Raw genomic sequence first — 22,076 nt, forward strand, 5'->3', positions numbered from 1 at the left:
CATCTGGTCTACACTTATATTATTAATTTGGAATGAGTGGAAATTGTCTCTCAGGAAGGCGTCAAGAGAATTTTTATCTGATTTTTTGAATAGGTATATTTTTCGCTTTTTTTCCATGGATTTGGGGATTACAATATTCAATCTCGCTACGACAACCTTGTGTTCACTAGTCCCTATATCAGTTTTGATGCTGGTTATTTACTCAGCTGTCTTTAAGCATAGCTGGTTGCAAAGTGCTTTGCTTTGTAGCTTCAGGTTGAGTGGTGCATCGAGCGATGGCAGCGTGACCAAGGGCATTGCAGTGCCGACAGGTAGTGTATCACTGACCACACCACGGATCAACTGCTTGCTGTCCTGTTGTATGAGGAGGGTATGATTTAAATCCAGCAGTAGGTGGTAGTGCCAGAAGAAGTTGTCTCTTCCAGGATTGGTCCCACTATCTCTGCCGCTAATAATGTCCAAGGTACTTGCTTAGCTAGGCCGATATGATGTGTGCGGTTCCTGCAACTGTGATCACAGTGCCATTGGCCACGTCCAGTTACAGTGGCAACAGTAACAGTATAGCAGATGCAAGAGCAGGCAGTAGAATGCTCGCATCAGTGCTGGTATCGACAAGGAAATATGTATGCAGGTGCTTGTCATGGACTAATAGTTGGGGAACATCAGCCCATTGAATCGCTAAGTCGGTGCTGTGTTGTTGTGGTGTGCAGAGGCGTCTTGTTGATGATGAGTGACATAGTATGCCTATGTCAGGTAGCTTCAGGGTCATCTGCAGCATTGTGCATCCTGCTCAAATCTGCTGTGAATCCAGCAATAGTGTTGTTGTGGGTGTGGAAGCAGGCAGTGCACTTGGTTTTCGTGACTTTTGTTTATGCACAGAGTCTGGGTCATCGTCAGCTGTCAACAATCTTAGCTGCCACAGTAGGTGACTGTTGTCCACCAAAGCTGTGAAGGGTGCTCAGGGTGGTAGAGACTGGTAGTATGGCCCAGTTCAGTCAGTCCGACTGTTGTCAGGCAGTTTGTGGCTGCGTGCAATGTCAGGACAGCTTGAGCTGGATCGTGCAAAATTGGTTTCATTGCAGGCATACTGTGTGGTGACTGCAGCATAGAAAATGTTTGTTTTTGATTAGAATGCAGTGTTGTGATAATCCCTGCATTGTGTCAGTGAGTTGAAGTTTAAACTCCAGCAGTGCCTTCTCATCCTCTAACATCATCGTTTGGATGTTCTCTGGCAGTTTTAGGAGCCAAAGTGTCCATAGTGTGTGATCAGGCAGGAGTGCTAGATCAATTACAACCCACATGCTGTGCCATAGCAAAGACGCCATGCTGTTGCCCAAAGTAGTCTTGTTGATGATGAGATATAGCTGTTGCTCAGGCATTCATGTTAGTGTTGTAGCAGTAGTGTCTTGGCAGTTTCATATTTGTGAGAAGCCAGAATGACTAAAAGCACGTAACTACTAACGTTCACACAGTCTCTGAAGGGGTTAAGAAGTGTGTCCAACTTCTCGTCATCTCCAGTGATGCCACCGGCTGACGTCAAACACTCTCTGAGGTCAAACTACATTGTGGGAGAATCCGTGTGGAATAACGGTAGTTATGGACAGTGGTCTGAGTGTAAGGCACCATCACAAGGTTGTTATTTTTCATGAGGATACTACTGCCATAATTGTACAAAGCACAAATGTAGATTACAACTGACGCTGTAGTATGAAATAAATTTTTCACATGTGATTTTATTCAAGCACAAAGGCAGTACAAGAACTCTGCTTATGTACTTAATTATGTGTAAATACATGTGCAAAATGCACAGATTTTGCCCTTAACTAGTTTTGTGACCCCTTCTACACAAGTGTACCAAAGGTGAACACTGTAGGATCAGTATATCCCACTAAAAACAACAAAAGTTTTGGTGTGTAACAAAACATGTCTTCAGGATAAGGTGGCTTATGATGTGTCATGGAGTAGATGGTGTCTGTTTCCAAGAGTCTGCATGTTCAGGTTTTCCAGCATTTCTGTGACACTCTCCTGTGTGTCAGACAAACCTGTGACCTTCCATGCTGCCATTATGTGTGTACCTTCTGAGCAATATTCAAAGAGAATTGTTTTGTAAACAATCTTCTTTGTAGGTTGAATGTTTCCATATTATCCTATCGATAAACCAAAGTCTGCCAGCTGTTTTACTGTGTATTGAGCATTCTTGGTCATTTCACACTGCAGTTTTTGCACCCAGATATTTATATGAGGTGGCTGAGTCAATTTTGAGAGATTTATAATGTAATCATTGATACTAAAATGTAGGAAAAGAGATTACTATTACTATAAAGAAGACACATCAAGTTCCAGACAGGCACAATTAAAAGACTCTCACATAAAGTTTTCCGCCACAGCCTTCGTCAGTCAAAGAGAGACACATACACTGTTCACACACACACACACACACACACACACACACACACAAGGAAGCACACGTCACACACACACACACACACACACACACACACACAAGGAAGCACACGTCACACACATACGACTGCCAACTCCAGCATGTTGGGCCAGAATGCAACATTACATGGGAAGTAAATGGCAATCTGGAGGGGGCGAAGGGGAAGGGATAGTAGCGTACAGGTGGGGAGATGAGAACGCTGTCTGGTGGAGTGTTCAGGGACTATACTGCCAACAGACACAGCTTCAGGAGGTTGTGAGGCAGGGAGGTGGGGAAGAAGAAGGAGCAAAAAATCCCTTCCATATAGCCTGGTCCTCCAGGGACAGCATCTCTGCTGTGACAAAAACTCCCTTGCTCAGTATGCTGAGGGTCTCACCAAGGCCTTCACATACAGGCACTACGCCCAGACCTAGTCCACAATCAGATCTCCTGTGCCATTTTCCCTCACACTGCTAATCCTCCCACCACCCCAGCTACAAAGGAGTGTCCCCTTCATCATCCAGTACCATCCCAGACTGAAACAACTGAACCACATTCTTCGCCAGGGCTTTGATTACCTATCATCTTGCCCTGAAATGAGGGACATCCTACCCAAGAACTTCCCACCCCTCCTCAAGTGGTGTTCCATTGCCCACCCAACCTCCACAACATCTTAGTCCATCCCTTTGCCACTCCCTCTCCCGGCCCCTTGCCACAAGTACCGTATCCCTGTGGAAGACCCAGGTGCAAAACCTGCCCAATCCACCCACCCACCACATCCTATTCCAGTCCTGTCACAGGTTTACCCTACTCCATCAGGGGTCGGGCCACCTGTGAAAGCAGCCATGTCATTTAGCAGCTCTGCTGCAGTCATTGCACAGCTTTCTATATTGGTAACTAATACTAACCAGCTGTCCACCAGGATGAACTGCCACCGCCAAACTGTGGCCAAGAGTAAATTAGACCATTCTATGGTACAAAATGCAGCTGAAAATAGCACACTAGATTTCAATGGCTGCTACACTACCTGACCCACCTGAATCCTTCCCTCCACCTACCTTTCCTGAACTACATAGATGGGCATTATCCTTACAACACGTTCTCTGCTCCTATAACTATCCCAGCCTCAGCCTACAGTAACATACTGTCTCCACACCCTCCACCCAATAGTTTTCACCCCCTCTGTCCTGCCATCTCCTCCCCATTCTCATCTCCCACCCTCTTTATTTGCAGCAGTCTGCCAACGCATCTGCCCATCTTTCCCCACTCCTCTCCCTTTTTTGCTCCTTTTTCCCCACCACCTTGCCCCACAAACTCCTGACACTGTGCCTGTTGGCAGTGTAGTCCCTGCATACTCCATGAGACAGCATTCCTCTCTCTCTGTCTGTACACTCTTATCCCTTCCCCTTACCCGCCCCTTCGAGATTGCTGCTTGCATTCCATGTGATGTTGCATTTTGGCTCGAGATGCTTTAGTTGGTGATCGTGTGTGCCTGAGGTATGCTTGTGTGTGTGTGTGTGTGTGTGTGTGTGTGTGTGTGTGTGTGTGTGTGTGTGTGTGTGTGTGTTTTACTGATGAAGGCTGTGGCCAAAAGCTTTTTGTGAGCACCTTTTAATTTTGTCTGTCTGCAACTTGACGTGTCTTCTTTAGGGTAACTAGCAATCTGTGTTTTTGCATATTGTTGACATTCCTACCTGGAATTTCCATTGTTTGATTTCATTTTGTGAAGTGCACATTTATACATTCCTGAAAATTAAAGTGAGTTGCCAATCTTTTCAACTCTTTGATAGCTTATAAGGTCTGACAGAATATTTGTGTAGCTTTTTTCAGGCAATGGAAAGTCAATAGGAATATCAACAATATAATGAAAAGATAAATAGCTGCTCACTACTGATTTCACTGGCTGCTTGCAACCTCGACCACCTGGATCCTCCCCTCCACCACCTGTTCTTCTGAACTGCGCACATTCTTCACTCCCAAAATTATCCTCATCTCAACCTACAATAACCTACTGCTCCCATACCCTCCACCTAACAGTTTCAACACCCTTTGTCCTACACCTCTTGCCAGTTTATGTCCTCTAACTCTCATTGTGCATCATTCTCTGCCATTGCAACCACTGGGCTTTTTCCCCTACTCTTCCCTCTCCTTATCCACTCCCTGTTTCTTTCAACCCTCCCTTCCCCCACAGACTCCCAATTCATGTGTTTTCTTTTTCTTTTATTTTCTGAAGAAGGCTGTGGGCAAAAGCTGAATGTGTAACAATCTTCTTGTTGTGTCTGTCTGAAACTCAATATGTCTAATTTTTTACACAGTGCTTCATTATAGATAACTGAATCATCTGGCAAAGGTTGCTATTAATATTGTGTGGCAGGTCATTAAGATATAAAATGAATAATGAGTTCTAACACCCTTTTTTCAGGCACACTGTAATGTAGCAAGTTATTACGAAATAACATTCTATGCAGTAAGGCATGCAACCGTGTAGCACGGTGGCTTCAGGATGGCTACCTTTTTTCTTCGTTCTGACTCACAGCGCAGCTGACATTACCAGCCGTGAGAACGGTCTCAAGTAACATTTAGTTGGTACACAAATTCATACCCCCTACAAATCTAAATAAACCATAGTAATTATCATCTGATTTTGTTCAAACTTGGTACACAATCTTTTATTATTAAGGAAAGGATCCTGTCAAAATTTCAGATTTTTATCTATTATAATTACGGAGATAGAGAAAATTACCGAAATATCCTAAAACCAACACTTATGTTTCAAAACTACATTGAGCAAATCATTCAGTTTGAGATAGCTCATGATATTTAAGCTCAGAATATTTTCTAAGATTCTATTACACGTGGATGACAGTGGTATTGGACTTAGTTTTATGTAAACATATGTGATCCATACTTTCTTCCAAGCATTGGGCACAATTTTTTGTTCAGCTGATTTTCTGTCTGTTGTAGTTATGAGGAGGTATACCTCAGCTGGGAAATCAGTACAGAATCTGACAATGATTCCAGTATCTCTGAAGTAGTGTAAAAATTAAACAGGGGCACAGCTTTTTCTGACCGGGAACACAAGATAACACAGGGCAGTAAAAGAGATACAATTTACTGGGTCACAGATGACATCAACAAGAATACAAAGAAAGTAGTTTACACATCTTGAGCATGTTTGACAACTGAGGGCCCAGAGTCCTGTGCATGCCCTTATAATGATGCTGTCCACAAGAGGTGTTGCTGGTGTAGGACTGCATGTGTGTGGCAGATCGGGTGACAGCAGTCAGTGACTGAGCTGACATTGGCAGCTACCTCAGGAAGTTATGGATGCGCTGATTGGGTGTCAGTACATATTACACTTGCCGTACTGGCACGACTTACGTCTGCTGTGGGTGGTAGGTGTAGTAACTTATGGGCTACAGCAGCATTCTTGTATCTTATTTTGTAAAGGAATATTTGAAGACAAAGTACAGAATTTCAACTTTTGCTTTGCATTTCTGAATGTAAGTTCTGGAGTCATCCATGAGTGTCTGAATAATGACTTTGGTGCCACAGACAGTCTTATATATGAGCAGAATTTCTTGGCACTTTGTGAGAGGTCTTTTGATAAGATTCTGCTACAGGAGTCATTGAAAGATTCATGCATTGCCCTTATGACATCCAAATGAGCTTCCTGTAGCATCTTTAGCAGTTTTGATTTACACCTACTGTAGAGTAGTCAATGTTAATTTAGAAGTTTCTTTACAGAAGCTGTACACTGAAGGGTCCCTGCTATCATGAACATTCATTCATTCAATCATTCGCACAATGTCTTCTGAAAATTTGAAAGTTCCATTGTGAATTTGTGCCTTCGTGGAAGTGGAATGGATCAGATTATACAGTTTAGGAGAGCTTCAGACATGAGTACTTTGTTGTGAATGGTTCGTCAGTTGATCAGTAGTATTTCAATAGCCTCATTTTTTTGGGACATTTCTTCAGGTATTACATTGATATTTTGGGATCTTGCACAGCTCTCATTACATAGATTAATGGAGAATTGCTTAATCTAAGAAAAACCTTTGTACACCTCACACACAGTCAGCTACTTGGGCAGCAGTTTCTGACACACAATGCACCTCTAAACCATTTAGGGAGAGTTTTTTCAATCTTATGTGGCAAATTTAGGAAGGTACAAGATAGCTTTTCACAGAATCTTCAGAGACACTACTTCAAGCCTTCCTCTCAACTCAGAACCATGTGGCACAATCAGTTCTGGGTGCTACGTACATGTTATGTAAACAAAGTAGTGACTCCCTCAACTAACAGAATACTATAAAAATTACACACGTATCCTAAGAAGAGTGATAAGACAAGCAAAAAGGATGCAAAATGATGAGTACATTGATAAATCCAGCAATAAAGTAAAAGCAATGTGGAATATCATAAAAAGGGAAAGAGGGGAAATGAAAGCTACACACACGAACATAGAAATCAAAATCAACAATGAATCTATATCTAATCCCAAAGTTGTGGTGAACTCTTTCAACAATTTCTTTATGAGCATAGCTGAAAAATTGGTCAAAAATAATCCTAACACAAATTACCAACCAGCAAACCAAAAATATCACACATGTGCAGAGTCAATTTTCATTACCGAAGTCACTGAAAATGATGTTGCAAAAGCCCTCAGAGAGTTAAAAAAATCACATCAGCTCGAATCGATGGTATCCCAGCAGCTGTAATCAAAAATTGCATACACACACAATTACTGGACCATTAACTCACCTCTGTGACTGTTCTTTCCAGGCAGGTATTTTCCCTGAAGCTCTGAAACTTTCTAAAGTAATTCCTGTCTTCAAAAAAGGTGATAATAAAGATATGAATAACTACAGGCGTATCTCAATCTCATCCTGCTTTCCTAAAGTTTTTGAAAAAATAATGCACAAAAAAAATGATGGACTTCATTGAAAAAAAAAAAAGATTTACTAAGTTTTGCTCAACATGGGTTCAGAAGCAACAAATCTACTGCAGTATATGACCGCATAAATACGCTGTTAGATCTGTTAGATAGAAAACAACCCATAACAGGCATATTTCTGGATCTGTCAAAGGCTTTTGACACTGTTGACCACAAAATATTGCTGGACAAAATAGAACGCTATGGTATCAGAGTAATTGCAAACAATTGGATTGCTACATTCCTAACCAATCAGATGCAGAGAGTCAGCATGAAATACACTAATAGACAAAACAACTCAATAACCAAAATCCTATCAAGTAATAAAACTATAAAGCAAGGTGTTCCACAGGGCTCAGTATTGGGACTCCTACTTTTCCTCCTGTATATCAATGACTTAAGCCTGAATGTAGATCCACACAAAACAATAATATTTGCTGATGACAAAACTGTACTCCTCAAAGAGGAGAATACAGAGGCTGTGCAAAAAGCTGTGAACTTGGCCACTGAACAACTCAGCAACTGGGCTAAAATCAGCAGATTAACTATCAACACCAAAAATACAGCTTCCATGAACTTTCACAAAATGCACATTCTTCTCAGCCATTTGTCACTGTAAATAACCAGCCAATAGATACCGACACTGTTTTCAAATTCCTGGGTCTGTGGGTTCAAGATAACCTGAAATGGAATACACATACAGGAAAGGTAAATGTCAGAATTAGTACTGGCTGTTATGCACTGAGTGTACTGAAATCATGTGCTAGCCTGAAAACATTAACCAGCTTGTACTACGCTTACATACAAGCCCACCTAAAATATGGTGTGATATTCTGGGGAAATTCTCCAACTGCTCTGAGCACATTCAAAATCCAGAAGAGAGCAATGAGGATTATTACTGGGAGCAAACCCAGAGACTCCTGCAAACCCATCTTCAGAAAGTTGGAAACCCTTACACTGCCTTGCCTATACGTTCTCGAGATTCTAAAACTTTTCAGAAACCACATAGTGCCAACTGACACCAGAGTCATAAAAAATAATTAAATACATAAACACAACACCAGGAAAAACTCAAATCTGTGTGTTTTACGTACAAATACCCAACTGTGTGAAAAGGGAGCTTTCCACATGGGCCTCCAACTGTTCAACAATCTTCCCACTAGTATTAAGTCCATTGAAGACAACATAAAATTTAGCAAAGCCGTGAAGTCATATTTGTTGTGTCACTGTTTTTACTCTGTAAATGAATACCTAGAACAGTAATATTGCTATTTGTGTTGAATTGAAAACATTGAGCAATATAATACATTAGGATACTATATGTTAATATATGTTAGCAATGTTAACTGATATTTTCTGACATCTGCAACACATTGTGTACCATCAGATCACATGGAATAAATAAATAAACTCCTTCATGTCAGTCTACTAATATCATTGCTGTTTGTTTCCATTGCCGCTTGCCATTTCTGAAGTACACTCCTGGAAATGGAAAAAAGAACACATTGACACCGGTGTGTCAGACCCACCATACTTGCTCCGGACACTGCGAGAGGGCTGCACAAGCAATGATCACACGCACGGCACAGCGGACACACCAGGAACCGCGGTGTTGGCCGTCGAATGGCGCTAGCTGCGCAGCATTTGTGCACCGCCGCCGTCAGTGTCAACCAGTTTGCCGTGGCATACGGAGCTCCATCGCAGTCTTTAACACTGGTAGCATGCCGCGACAGCGTGGACGTGAACCGTATGTGCAGTTGACGGACTTTGAGCGAGCGCGTATAGTGGGCATGCGGGAGGCCGGGTGGACGTACCGCCGAATTGCTCAACACGTGGGGCGTGAGGTCTCCACAGTACATCGATGTTGTCGCCAGTGGTCGGCGGAAGGTGCACATGCCCGTCGACCTGGGACCGGACCGCAGCGACGCACGGATGCACGCCAAGACCGTAGGATCCTACGCAGTGCCGTAGGGGACCGCACCGCCACTTCCCAGCAAATTAGGGACACTGTTGCTCCTGGGGTATCGGCGAGGACCATTCGCAACCGTCTCCATGAAGCTGGGCTACGGTCCCGCACACCGTTAGGCCGTCTTCCGCTCACGCCCCAACATCGTGCAGCCCGCCTCCAGTGGTGTCGCGACAGGCGTGAATGGAGGGACGAATGGAGACGTGTCGTCTTCAGTGATGAGAGTCGCTTCTGCCTTGGTGCCAATGATGGTCGTATGCGTGTTTGGCGCCGTGCAGGTGAGCGCCACAATCAGGACTACATACGACCGAGGCACACAGGGCCAACACCCAGCATCATGGTGTAGGGAGCGATCTCCTACACTGGCCGTACACCACTGGTGATCGTCGAGGGGACACTGAATAGTGCACGGTACATCCAAACCGTCATCGAACCCATCGTTCTACCATTCCTAGACCGGCAAGGGAACTTGCTGTTCCAACAGGACAATGCACGTCCGCATGTATCCCGTGCCACCCAACGTGCTCTAGAAGGTGTAAGTCAACTACCCTGGCCAGCAAGATCTCCGGATCTGTCCCCCATTGAGCATGTTTGGGACTGGATGAAGCGTCGTCTCACGCGGTCTGCACGTCCAGCACGAACGCTGGTCCAACTGAGGCGCCAGGTGGAAATGGCATGGCAAGCCGTTCCACAGGACTACATCCAGCATCTCTACGATCGTCTCCATGGGAGAATAGCAGCCCGCATTGCTGCGAAAGGTGGATATACACTGTACTAGTGCCGACATTGTGCATGCTCTGTTGCCTGTGTCTATGTGCCTGTGGTTCTGTCAGTGTGATCATGTGATGTTTCTGACCCCAGGAATGTGTCAATAAAGTTTCCCCTTCCTGGGACAATGAATTCACAGTGTTCTTATTTCAATTTCCGGGAGTGTATTTCACAAATTGTAGTATCAGTAAAATCTATATGGGCTTGTATTATTATATCACTAAGTATACTGAATATGTGTTTCAATGAATATAAAAGTTATTTTTATTTTTACAGTCATCTGGCACTGAAGTTGTTGACTATCTCCAAAAGCTTTGCTCTAATGATGTCAATATTCCAGTAGGTGGTATATCTCATACTGGAATGCAGAATGAAAGAGGTGGTTATGAAAATGACTGCATGTTAGTTCGAAAAACTGATAACAGGTAAGGAACTTTTTGTGCTATTTCAGAGTCTACAAAATGTTATCGAGGAACTTGGCCATTGCATCAGATGGTGTCATTGAAGCTTTGTAGTATTTCAACACAGTGTCTGCTCATCATCTTCAGGCAATTGACAAATAGGAGCTCCTTACAATATCCACATCCACATTTACATCTACATGTACATCTATACACTGCAAACCAGCTTGATGTGCATGGCAGAGGGTACAGACAATTGTACCAGTTATTAGGGTTTCTTCCCATTTCATTCGCATATGGAGCACGGGAAGAATAATTGTTTGAATGTCTCTGTACATGCAATAATTATTCTTGCTATCCTCACTATCCCTATGTGAGCGAATCAAAGGGGTTCAGTTCTTGAAACTTTATTAATAGATTAAATGAAAATGAATGCTCCAAAACTATCTACAATAAAGTAATATATATATTTTTAAGATGTTACATGGCAGACCTGTTATGGCTTATTGCAATTATCAAATGACATCTAATTGGAAGTGACAACCATATTCATGGCATCTGTAGTAAATTTTTTCTGTCATGCCTTGGTAAGTATATTATTTTTTGTTGCTATGAAATGTAAAATATGTTTTTGTTAGGTATTTTGACAAGAACATATTTTACATTTTGTAACCACAAAAATAAAATACTTACCAAGACATGAAAGAAAAAATTTACTACAGATGCAATACAGTCGTCACTTCAAGCTAGACATCACTCGATAATGCCAATAAGCTGAAACAGGCCTGCCATGTAAAATATTTAAAAAATATGTTACCTTATTGCAACTAGTTTTGGAAAATTCATTATCATTATGTTCTGTATTGATGTAGACTATGTTGTTGGCCCAATGAAGTGGAAAATTGTTAATAGACTTTCTTGGGATAGATATGTCTATCTTCAAGTTTATGCCAGTTTAGTTCCTTCAGTATCTCTGTGATACCATAAAGTTCCAACACACCATTTGATGGAATGCCCTAAAGCATATGCAGTAACATATTTATTACCTCTAGAAATGTAATTAAAAGGAATTAACTTCATAATGCTGTTGGCAGCATCATGCACATTTCCATCAATATACATAATTTGAGAAGAATGATGCTACAACGTACTAGGGCCTCATTTTAATTTTTTTAAAACACTTCATTCTAAAATTTATAAAATTTTGTGTGTGTTCTAACCAAGTCCAGTAACATTCCTACAACTCTTATGTTGGTACTTCAGAAACATGTTTGTAGGGGGATATGATGATGCGATTAAAGTATCTGTCCATGCTCTTTTTGCATAATACAAGGAAACAAAAAGAAATCATTGGCCAATAAATCAGTTGAATATGATCAGTGGCTCATTAAACTGAGGTGCTTTCTTTGTCAAAAAACCAACTGTTCATTGAGCTGTGTGACTACTGGCATTGTCATGAAGAAGAATGGTTCAAAATTTTTAGTTATTTTTCTGATTTCATCAGCGTCTTGTGGCACACAAATTATTTTTTTCAAGTTTTTCGTAAAGAATTTACTCTCTTGGTTTTAGTTCATCTCGAACAACGAAACAGTTGATTCCTGCTTAGTTTCTAGCTTATATGAATATATCCAAGTTTGGCTCTTCAATCTTTCCCGGCAGATTGTTGTGTTTGCGGCCAGATCGTATTGTGCAAATTCCACAATATTTCCTCGGAACAACAGTCTGACATCTTCAGGTGGTTCAACGTTGCTGGTGGCTAGGTACAACTGATGGTATCCGCATGTCGACACCCCATTTCTAGAACAAGCGCGCGAAGAATGCGAAGGCATGTAAACTGCACATGCACAATGATTTGCAGATAGATGGTGTCATATTCAAACTCCCTCTGCTGAAAATCGCAGAGCGGCCCTCCTGCGCGTGCACTGTACACTGCGTTTGCGGTGTGGCCAGATGTTACTCACCAACAGCCATATATATTCTGAAGGGTGTTAATTATCCTATTGAACAGATCTATCAGATGTTAAAAAAGGAGAACAGAGCAGCAAATATGTGCAGTTTCTCAGCAACATGTGCTGGTGCCTGGAGCAGAAAACAATGTGCACAGCTAAACAAATGAACTCTGATTTCATAATCTAGTAAGTACAAACAATATCAACATACATAATCTGAAAGGGGAATGAATTATCCCACAGAACTGACATATCAGATGTTGCAAAAGGCAAACAGTGCAACAAAATGTGTGCAGTTTCTCAACAAAACTCGCTGCCCCGCAGATAGCAAATGACAAGCACTGCCAAACAGATGATATTTGATTTCCTAATCTGCAAGCTACACATGATACAAACCTCATATAATCTAAAAGGGCATGAATTATCCTCTAGAAGTGACATATCAAATGTTGCAGAAAGCAAACAGTGCAACAATATGGAACAGAAAACATTGGATACAGCCAAGTAAATGTAATTTAATTTCCTAATCTACAAAGTACACATGATATGAACATTTATAATCTGACAGAGCATGAATTATCATACAGAATTGGCATATCAGCTGTTTCGAAAGGTGAAAACTGCAGCAAAATACGTACAGTTTCTTAGCAAAACTTGCTGCTGCAAGAAGCAGGAGATGGTCTGAGTTTAGGGTGTCTTCAGGAACTGCTCACTTTAAAACTATATATCTTGGAATGTATTTGTCCAATGTTAATGAATGTTTAGTAGGTTACATGCATATATTTTGGTAGTGTAAATCTCAAGTTACAGAATTTTCCAATCACAAATAAAAAAGTTGTTATGGCTTTTCTAAAATAAGTTTTTCTCAGCTCAGGATAAACTTTTAACAAAAAGCTTGGATTTTGTTTTGAAGCTCTCTTTCACAGTTATCAGAAACTGTAACTTCTGTGACAGTGTGATAAAAATTTTATAAAGAGTATTATTGAAGCCTGTTCTATGCTCTCTGGATCGTGTGATGAGTCTATCGTGGCTGTAGCATACAGCAGTTGTCGGGTTGTGTCAGCTGTCCATTGGCAAGACCCCCAGTACATTTTCCCCCATTAGCTAGCTAGGCAGGGCAGGATGTTCATCTCTAGGAGCAGTGAAAGAGTTAATGTCCTGGCAAAATTGATTGTACTGTTGTGCTACTGTCTTTCGAATTGGTATCTGAGACCTCTGGCCAAGTGAGCAGAAAGCTGCCACCAAGTTCATGAACCAGAAGATGAAAAGGTCAAGCTGACATGACAAAAGTCTCTGCGCTGACACTAAAAGAGTCTGGTTGCCACATAATAGCCTTGCTGCCTGTTGCTAAGGCTAGAACATCGTCCATGGCGCATAGTACGAGGGTCAGACTGTCACTGTGTGTGATGACCCGGATCACATCCTGTCCTAACCTCAAATAATGTTCTGTCACAACAGGTTGGATGTTAGGCCAGACAGGGTATTGGTAAGCGGTATTTGTCTTCATCCACAGCCATCTCTGAGAAGTACTCTATGCCAGTCGACCTGATGTGAGGTCCTACTGTTTAGCCGGTACCAGATGATGTTTCCACTAGCTGTGGGGCTATGGCTTCACCTTGTCCTGATGCTGCTAAGAGATGAACTGGTGCCTTCCAGATGGGGTCCATCTACTGGCTGACTTCAACCGATTTCGGGTTGTGTATCCAGGAGTCACGGTTCGCAACCCCGACTCTGTCTCCATCTAGCCCCTCAATGGCCATCTCATCCTGCTGGGCACTGATCACAGCTAAGCAGTGAGCTAATCAAGGATTAACAGCAGAAAATGCCTTTGACTTCTGCAAAAATTCTTATCAGTAAACTTGTTATTACTCACTGTCTGTGTGATTCCACAATGATCGGCCACTTGGTTCTGCATACATGCTGCCCTGGCAGTCATCCTATATCGTCATTGCAACCTGCAGTGGTGTCAGTAAATACTCTAGTGGCCCATGATGTACAGCACCATCAGTAGAGTATGGTGCATTATAACTCTTGCAGTGCTGCATCTCTACAGCTGCAAGGGGGTGAGCATCTCGGAAAAGTGACCACTGCAGGGTGGAATACTTTTCTCCTAAACAGTAACCAGTGGATGTTAAAACTAACTTATGATGCATGGGAAGTGAGAAATGAAGTATGTAGGCTGGAAGAAGCTTTCTCAGAACCGTAACATGAAGCCGGGAAGAAAGAGATATTAGGAGAGAAACAGGGAGAATATCAGGTCCTGTGACTTTCCCATGAAAATCTCTTAGACCAGTTACGGCAAGTTGTGGACTTGATGTCACACACAGCGAGATGATGGAAATGGGGATGGTTGGATGTGGGAGGACTGCAAATGCTGATGACATAAAGGATTTCATGACACTCTAATGCAACTACAGAAAGAGGTGGAAGGTGCTAAAGCTCTAATGGAATGGCACACAAAACAACTAACAAATCTGGAGCAATGGGTTGTGAAAAATACTATAATGCTACAAGGATTAACAGCAGAACTACAGTGTTACATAAAAATGCCCCCAGTGGGTTGAACTGAGATTTACATATATTACAGACCTAGTTAGAGTTACTGGATACCAGGTTGACTGTAGCAAGACTTTTACAGGCTCTGGCTGGCTGTGTAGAGGATGCCCAAGTTGAGGTAGTGGAATTACAGCAAGCCGTATACCACATCGTGCACGAACAATTAACCCCTACCCTTTTGTCGCTGAGACAGTTTCTGAATGAATGTCCTATGTAAGGCACAGGAAGAGAGTCTATGCTAGGGTTTATTCCCGCCTCTGGTTGGGGAAGGGGGGGAGGGGGGGGGACGTATCACTATTTAAGCCCAGTACAAATATTATACAATTCACCCATTGCCCGAGAGATGTGAGACTCTGGGAAAATTCATGCAATCAGGACAAAAGAGGTACTGGTGATTTCACCATGAAGGCAGATGAACTTTGTAACTCCCAGTGGGGCCAAGGCACCGTATGCCTCATAACTACCACATGAGTCTGTGAAGTGCAGTTATATGTTAGTGGAACAGAAGTGCCACGATGCCTGGGAGACATGCTGACACCACCTATTTCCAGAAAGTGAGTCCACACTGGATATATTCTGTATATGAACCAGTAGTGGTTTGTGAATTGTTATGAGCAGGCACAGGCTAAGGGTACAGTATGGTTGGAGCTGTGAGATAGTGGCTTATTGGTAAATCCTATGACCATTGCATTTCAGAAGCAATGTTTCACCTTCCAGCTATCATAACTAGAGATATGATTTTGGACATAACATATTCTCTGTTGTAATGGCCGGATAAACTTTTAGATACACTACTTACCCAAAACTTGACCATCTTAAACAGTACCTTAGAATCCAACCTGCTTAACTCTCCGATGAGCTGATAGTAGTGCAGAAGGGACGTATTAACATAGAGCAAATGCTTCACTACATTCAGCAATATATCACTAATTACTATCACAAAATCGTGCCAATAAGCATTTCAACCTCAGGTACCATCTTCATTTTGACACTCATCTGTGTAGCCTATATCTATTTCTGGTGGAAAACCATCACTCTTTTGTACTCCCTGTGCACCATGTGTCTACCAAGTTAGTCACGCTTAGCACGTAAGACAGAAATGATGTCTCATCACAATAGGGTGGATTGAACAGCCATATATACCACTGTCACCATCAGCAGCCAGCTCTGAGAAGTCACCCTGATGTGGGTCTCCCTGTCTAACTGCATCTACTACATGCTATCTCTGCTAGCTGTGGGTCAGTGGGATGCATCTAGTCCTGATGGGAGCTGGGTGCCTTCCAGCAGAGGGCCAACTGCTGGCTGACTTAAACCGACTTCATGGTGTGTACCCAGGGGGTCCACAGTTTGCAGCCTGTACTCTGGTGCCTCCCACGGCTGACTTGCTACCGAGCTGCCACATGCCGTCTGTCTGTATGCTTTGTGCTAATGCAGGCTTATGTCTACTGCCCGTCGATGCTGCGTCTTACATCAGGTGTCCTCGGTTCACAGCCACGCACAGTTGCCTCCTGCACTAGGCACTCTACAGACAGTTACTTTGGAGTTTGCTGCACTGGAATACCTGTCACTTGCCCAGCTTGACATAGTTCTAAGCACCAGCTAAGCAGCTGATCTGGCTTATACAACACAGCATTTCTGTCCGGCCTAGTGACTCTGTGCCATGGCCGCCTCCTGCTGAGCTAACCAAGCACCACCATCAAAGTGCCTGCCTTCGCTGAAGGGCATGGACATAGCAAGCCAGTGCCTTTGACTGATGTACAAATTATGATCAATAAACATGTTGTTACCTCTCACTATTTCTATGATCCTGTGGCAACTGGCCACTTGGTTCTATGTACCTGCTGTCCTGGCAACCATTCTGCATTGTCGTCTTGACCTGTAATGAGTTCAATAAACACTCAAACCACGCTGACCTCACTACAGTACTGCAGTCTTTGATATTCCTGAGGATGCCTATGTCTCACAGTAAGTCACTTGCTGATGTTCTTCAATCATATTTAGCACAGCTTTAGTGTGTTTTGGAACAACATTGATTCTGGTTGATCACAATGGAATTCTGCAACCCTGTTATAAACAATCTTTCCTGGGGTGATTGATGAGCAAAATTTGAACTAAATGCACTGTTGCCACCTCAGGCTTCAGTGAAAAACATAAGAAATCTTCAACCAAAACCTTCATGTGCAGTTCAGTTTTTTCCTCAACACAGTTTCTTTAAATGCTCAATACGAATGAACTACTTGGTTAATTTCTGAGATTGGATTATTTTAACAATAACAAATGACAAATTTTAGAACAATAGTATAGTTACATCTCAAAAGTGTCATAAAATGGCTGATTTTAAAAACATAAAAGATATCTGTCATGTATAAAAATGTGTAATGAAAGCTAAGAATATCTGATCTATAAGCAGCATAAAAATAAAGTAGATTGTTACTCACCGCATTGTGGAAGTGTTGTGTGACAGACTGACAAATTTAAAGGTATACTGTTGAAGAATGTCAGCTTTTGGACGAAGTATTCATCAGATGAGAGACAAATTCACACACATTCAAACATGCACAACTTACAAAGTTGTCTTTGAATGCTGTAGTGCCACTGTGGTGAGTAGTGACCTTGGCTGTGGTAGGTAGTGGATTCCCAATGCCTTTTCTGTACCCAACTACACCATAGCATAGACTGCTACTCACTGCTTGCTAGCAGTGTTTGTTATGTTTCACTTAATTAGACAGAAATGTGGAGGATAACTGTTGTCACTACAGAGAATTACTGCGGCACATTTACAATATGTCTAACACTGTGAAGTTCACCTAATTATGTCAGTCTCTTCAAACCTAGTGATGATGTTTTCTGTAACTGAAACTAGAAGTTAATAAAGAGTTTTGTGACATACAGTAGAATGATTGAAATTGTTAAGAGCTGGTTATGATTTTTGAAATTGTTAATAGCTGGCTATAATTGTGTATCAAAATTATATTTCAATAACGTATACTTTGCAAGCCACTGATATTTGCATAATCATGGAAGCTTTATGGGCAGATTAACCCAAACTGAAACTCTTGTGTGTACTAAGAATACTTCTACATTTCATCTGCTTGAAGGTAAAAAAAAAAAAAAATAAGGACAGGTTCCATCATTCTTTAGAAAGCTGACAGCAAGATTCAGTGCCTCAGGTATTCTACTTAGACCCCACCCCACTTGAGTACAACACACAGAATGTTCATACAACCATCTGGAACTGTCAGAAACATCCTTCATTGGGATGTTGTTCAACATCTTATGAAAATGGTAGATGTTTCTCACCATAAAGAAGATAAAGAAGACATGCTGAGTTGCAGACAGACACAACAAGAAGACAGTTACACATGATCTTTCAGCCAAAGGCTTCTTCAGAAGGGACACACATTCACCCAAGCAAGCACACCTCACACGCATCACTGCTCTCTGGCTGCTCTGGCCAGAATGCAATGTGTAATGTTTAAAAGCAGCTGCAATACAGAGTTGGGTGGGATAGGGGGAGGGATAGCAAGGTATGGTGGGGGGAGGTAAATTAGCATTGCCTGATGGAGTGTGCAGGGACTAGACTGCGCTAGAACAGGGCTGTGTGGCAGGATGGGGGGAGGGGGGATTGCAAACAAGGAGTGGAAAAGGAATGGAGTAGAGAAGAGGGAAAGACAGGTGAGTGCAATGGCAGAGAGCGGCACACAATGAGAGTGAGGGGACATTAATCTGGAGGAGGTGACAGGACAGAGGGAGCAGAAATTGTTGAGTGGAGGGTGTGGGGACAGTGGGTGAAGACTAGGAAGGTTTTGGGAGTGGAGAATGTGTTGTAAGGATAACTCCCATTTGCATAGATCAGAAAAGCTGTGGTAAATGGCAGGATCTGGATGGCCCAGGTTGTGAAGCAGCAATTGAAATCTAGCAAGTTGTGTTCAAGTGCATTTTGTGCCACACTTTGCTCTTGGTCACAGTTTGGTGCTGACCATTCATGCTAGTGGACAGCTGGTTGGTAGTAATACCAAAATAAAAAGCTGTGCACTGATTGCAGCAGAGCTGTTACATGACATGGTTGATTTCCATATGTGGCCCAGCTTCTGATGGAGTAGGATAAACTTGTGATAAAACAGGAGTTGGAAGTGCTGTGTGGGTGGATTGGGCACATGTTGTGCTCAGTCTTCCACAGGGATATGATCCGTATGGCAGGGGTTTGGGGTTGGGTGTGGTGTAGGGATAAATGAAGATGTTGTGGAGGTTGGATAAACAATGGAATTAGGAGGGATGGGAAGGATCTTGAATAGGATGACCCTTATTTCACAGCCTGATGAAAGATAATCAAAGCACTGACATAGGAAGTGAATCAGTTGTTCCTGTCCAGGATGGTGATGGGGGTGATGAAGGAGTGTTCCTCTGTAGCTTGTTCTTGCAGGTGGTGGGAGTATTAGAGGTGTGTCGGGATATAGCACAGGAAATCTGTTTGCGGAATAGGTCTCGGGGATAGTGCCTGTCTATGAAGGACTTTGTGAGGTCTTCAGCATACTGGGTAAGGGAGTTCTCATCACTGCAGGTACACCATACCCATTAAGGCTGGATGAGAGGGCTTTTTGGTGTGGAAGGGGTGGCAGCAGCTGAAATGCAGCTACTGTTGATGGTTGATGGGTTTAATATGGACAGAGGTGTGAATGGAGCCACCAGGGAGGAGGTCTACATCCAGGAAACTGGCACACAGGGTTGAGGAGGGTCAGGTGAAGCAGATGGGAGAGAAGGTATTGAACTGCTGAAGGTGTGAGGGTAGGGTGTGTTTGTCCTGAGTCCATATTATGAAGATATCAATAGACCTGAACCAAACCAGGGGTTTGAGGTTGTGGGAGGCTGGGAAGGTTTCCTGTAGATGGCCTATAAACAGTTTGGCATAGGTGGGCACCATTTGGATTCCAATGGCTGTAGTGTGGATTTGTTTGTATACCTTTCCTTCAAAGGAGAAGTCATTTGCGTTTTAGGCGAAAGTTAGTAAGGTTTATGAGGAATGAGATTCTGGGTTTGGGGTCTGAAGGACATTGGGAGATGTAATGTTCAGTAGTGGCATGACCATGGACATGAGTGATATTAGTGTATAGGGAAGTGGCTGCAACAGTGATGAGTAGGGGTCCAGGAGGTAAAGAAGGGAGGATGGTGGAGAATCTATGAAGGGGGATCTTTGACATGTGAGGCTAGATTTCGGGGAGTTGGTTGGAGGTATTGGTCAATGAGGATGAAAATTCTTTCAGTGGGAACACAATAACTAGCTACAATGGGGCATTCAGGATAGTTTGGTTTGTAAATTTTGGGAAGAATATAGAAGGTGGATGTGTCAGGTGTCATAAGGATGAGGCAGGGTCTGGGTGTTGTGAGGGACTGCGAAGGAGTAATACTGTGGCTTGGCTAGGGTTTAGATAGTGATGCCCCAAGACAGCAGTAGGATGTCAGCAGGCTAGGTAACTTATGTAGATGGTGTCTGGAATCCTCTTCCAGATACTAGAGTGCAATGTATTCAGTTTCAAAGATGTGACGTATGTAGTAGGGATTCCACAGTAGCAGTATCTTGTGAAGGGAGGAGCAGAGGTGGTTCTGGGATGTCTCTCCTGTGAAGATGTGTTTTCACAGTATCAGATTTGTAAGGGACAGGGACTGACAGAATCTGAAAAGATGAAGGCCATCATGAGAGGAGGGATGGGAGCCAGAGAAACGAATTTTTATGGTTAGGCCATTTGGGGGGGGATTCCATGGTTTAGGCAACATTTAAGGAACACGATTTGGGACTGGGTTTTAGCGAGGAAAAGAGATACTTTTCTGAATTGCTGCAGAAAGATGGAACAGAGGTCCATCACGGAAGGGATGGTGTTGGGAAAATAGGAAATGAGGTAGAAATGAAGGCCTTAGTTGGTTGTGAAGGGAGCTGGCTAACAGAAAAATAAGTGTAAAAATACTCACAAATATGTGAAAATATGCACAAATATGTACAAATACATTAAAATACTCAAGAAATATGTGCAAATATATAAAACATAAACAAATGCGTACAGATATTGAAAAAAGTTCAAAAATGTGGGAAAAAGGCTGGAATGGATGAGGTATGGAATTATGCACTTTTTGGGTAAGAGAAAAAGGGGGAAGGGGGGGGGGGCAGTTCTGTCAAGATTCACAAGTTCATGTGGCATGGTGTGGGTGTGGAAAATAACATGTGAAAATAGTGCCTTATGGTGTGTGCCATGATCAGTGACCATTGGTCCAGCTGTCTCGTGGACACAGTGTGACTGTAGCCATTAATGTGGGCAGATGGCTTGTTAGCTTTCATGCTCACATAAAATGTGGTACGTGGGACAGGAAAAATAATAAGCTCTCTGTTCACATGAATGGTTATAGTCAAACCTCTTCCCGCAGCCCAGTATCTGCTCTCTGCAGGATCCATAGAATTAATGTAATGTACACTAATGCTGCAAAGGAGGAGTAGGGAGTAAGTACTACCAAATCCTTCATTGTGTTCGGTAGCAGAGTTACTGCATTACATAGCCTTCCTGCAATATGCAGGATGCAGATTTTGGTGTCTTTACTATTTCTGCAGTACGTGTAAAGTCTTTTAGCAGAAAACAGTTATATAATGAATTATTGGAAGTTAGCACATAACAACCAACACTTCGGTTACAATCAGTTCTTTTTTCTTCAGCTACTTCATGGTGTCACCAACTAGTCAACAGACAAGGATATTTGAATGGATGCGTCGACATCTTCCTGCCAATCGAAGTGTAGGAATTTCTGACCTCACATCAATGTACACAGTCATAAATGTGGTTGGGCCTAAGGCACCTGACCTGATGGCAGAACTGTCAAACTCTGATGTGAATCTTCATCCTTTTACGTACAAACAAATTAATGTTGGGTATGCATCAGATGTCATGGTAATGGCATTCACACACACAGGGGAGCCAGGATATTGTCTCTATGTTCCATCAGAATATGCTTTGCATGTATATGAGCAACTGATGATGGTAAGTGAAAGCACTGTCACTAAATTTGTCATAATATTGTTACTAATTGAAAATATATA

At 42.5% G+C, this 22,076-nt stretch overlaps 2 protein-coding genes across 3 annotated transcripts in view; both read left to right on the forward strand.

The window, feature by feature from the left end:
• Positions 1-22,076, forward strand: part of LOC126088151 (pyruvate dehydrogenase phosphatase regulatory subunit, mitochondrial-like) — a 199,290-nt gene that overhangs the window by 127,372 nt on the left and 49,842 nt on the right. For both annotated transcript variants that reach the window (XR_007519946.1, XM_049906267.1), the window contains exons 12-13: positions 10,369-10,517; positions 21,696-22,017. Coding sequence is in view for 1 of the 2 variants with exons in the window: in XM_049906267.1 (XP_049762224.1) it covers positions 10,369-10,517; positions 21,696-22,017 (471 nt within the window). In the remaining variant the exon portion in view is untranslated. The remainder of the gene's footprint in view (positions 1-10,368; positions 10,518-21,695; positions 22,018-22,076) is intronic.
• The window catches only part of LOC126088159 (uncharacterized), a 475,823-nt gene that overhangs the window by 95,939 nt on the left and 357,808 nt on the right, over positions 1-22,076 (forward strand). The window lies entirely within an intron of this gene.

Source organism: Schistocerca cancellata, chromosome 6, assembly GCF_023864275.1.
Source record: "Schistocerca cancellata isolate TAMUIC-IGC-003103 chromosome 6, iqSchCanc2.1, whole genome shotgun sequence".
Classification (NCBI taxonomy): Eukaryota; Metazoa; Arthropoda; class Insecta; order Orthoptera; family Acrididae; genus Schistocerca; species Schistocerca cancellata.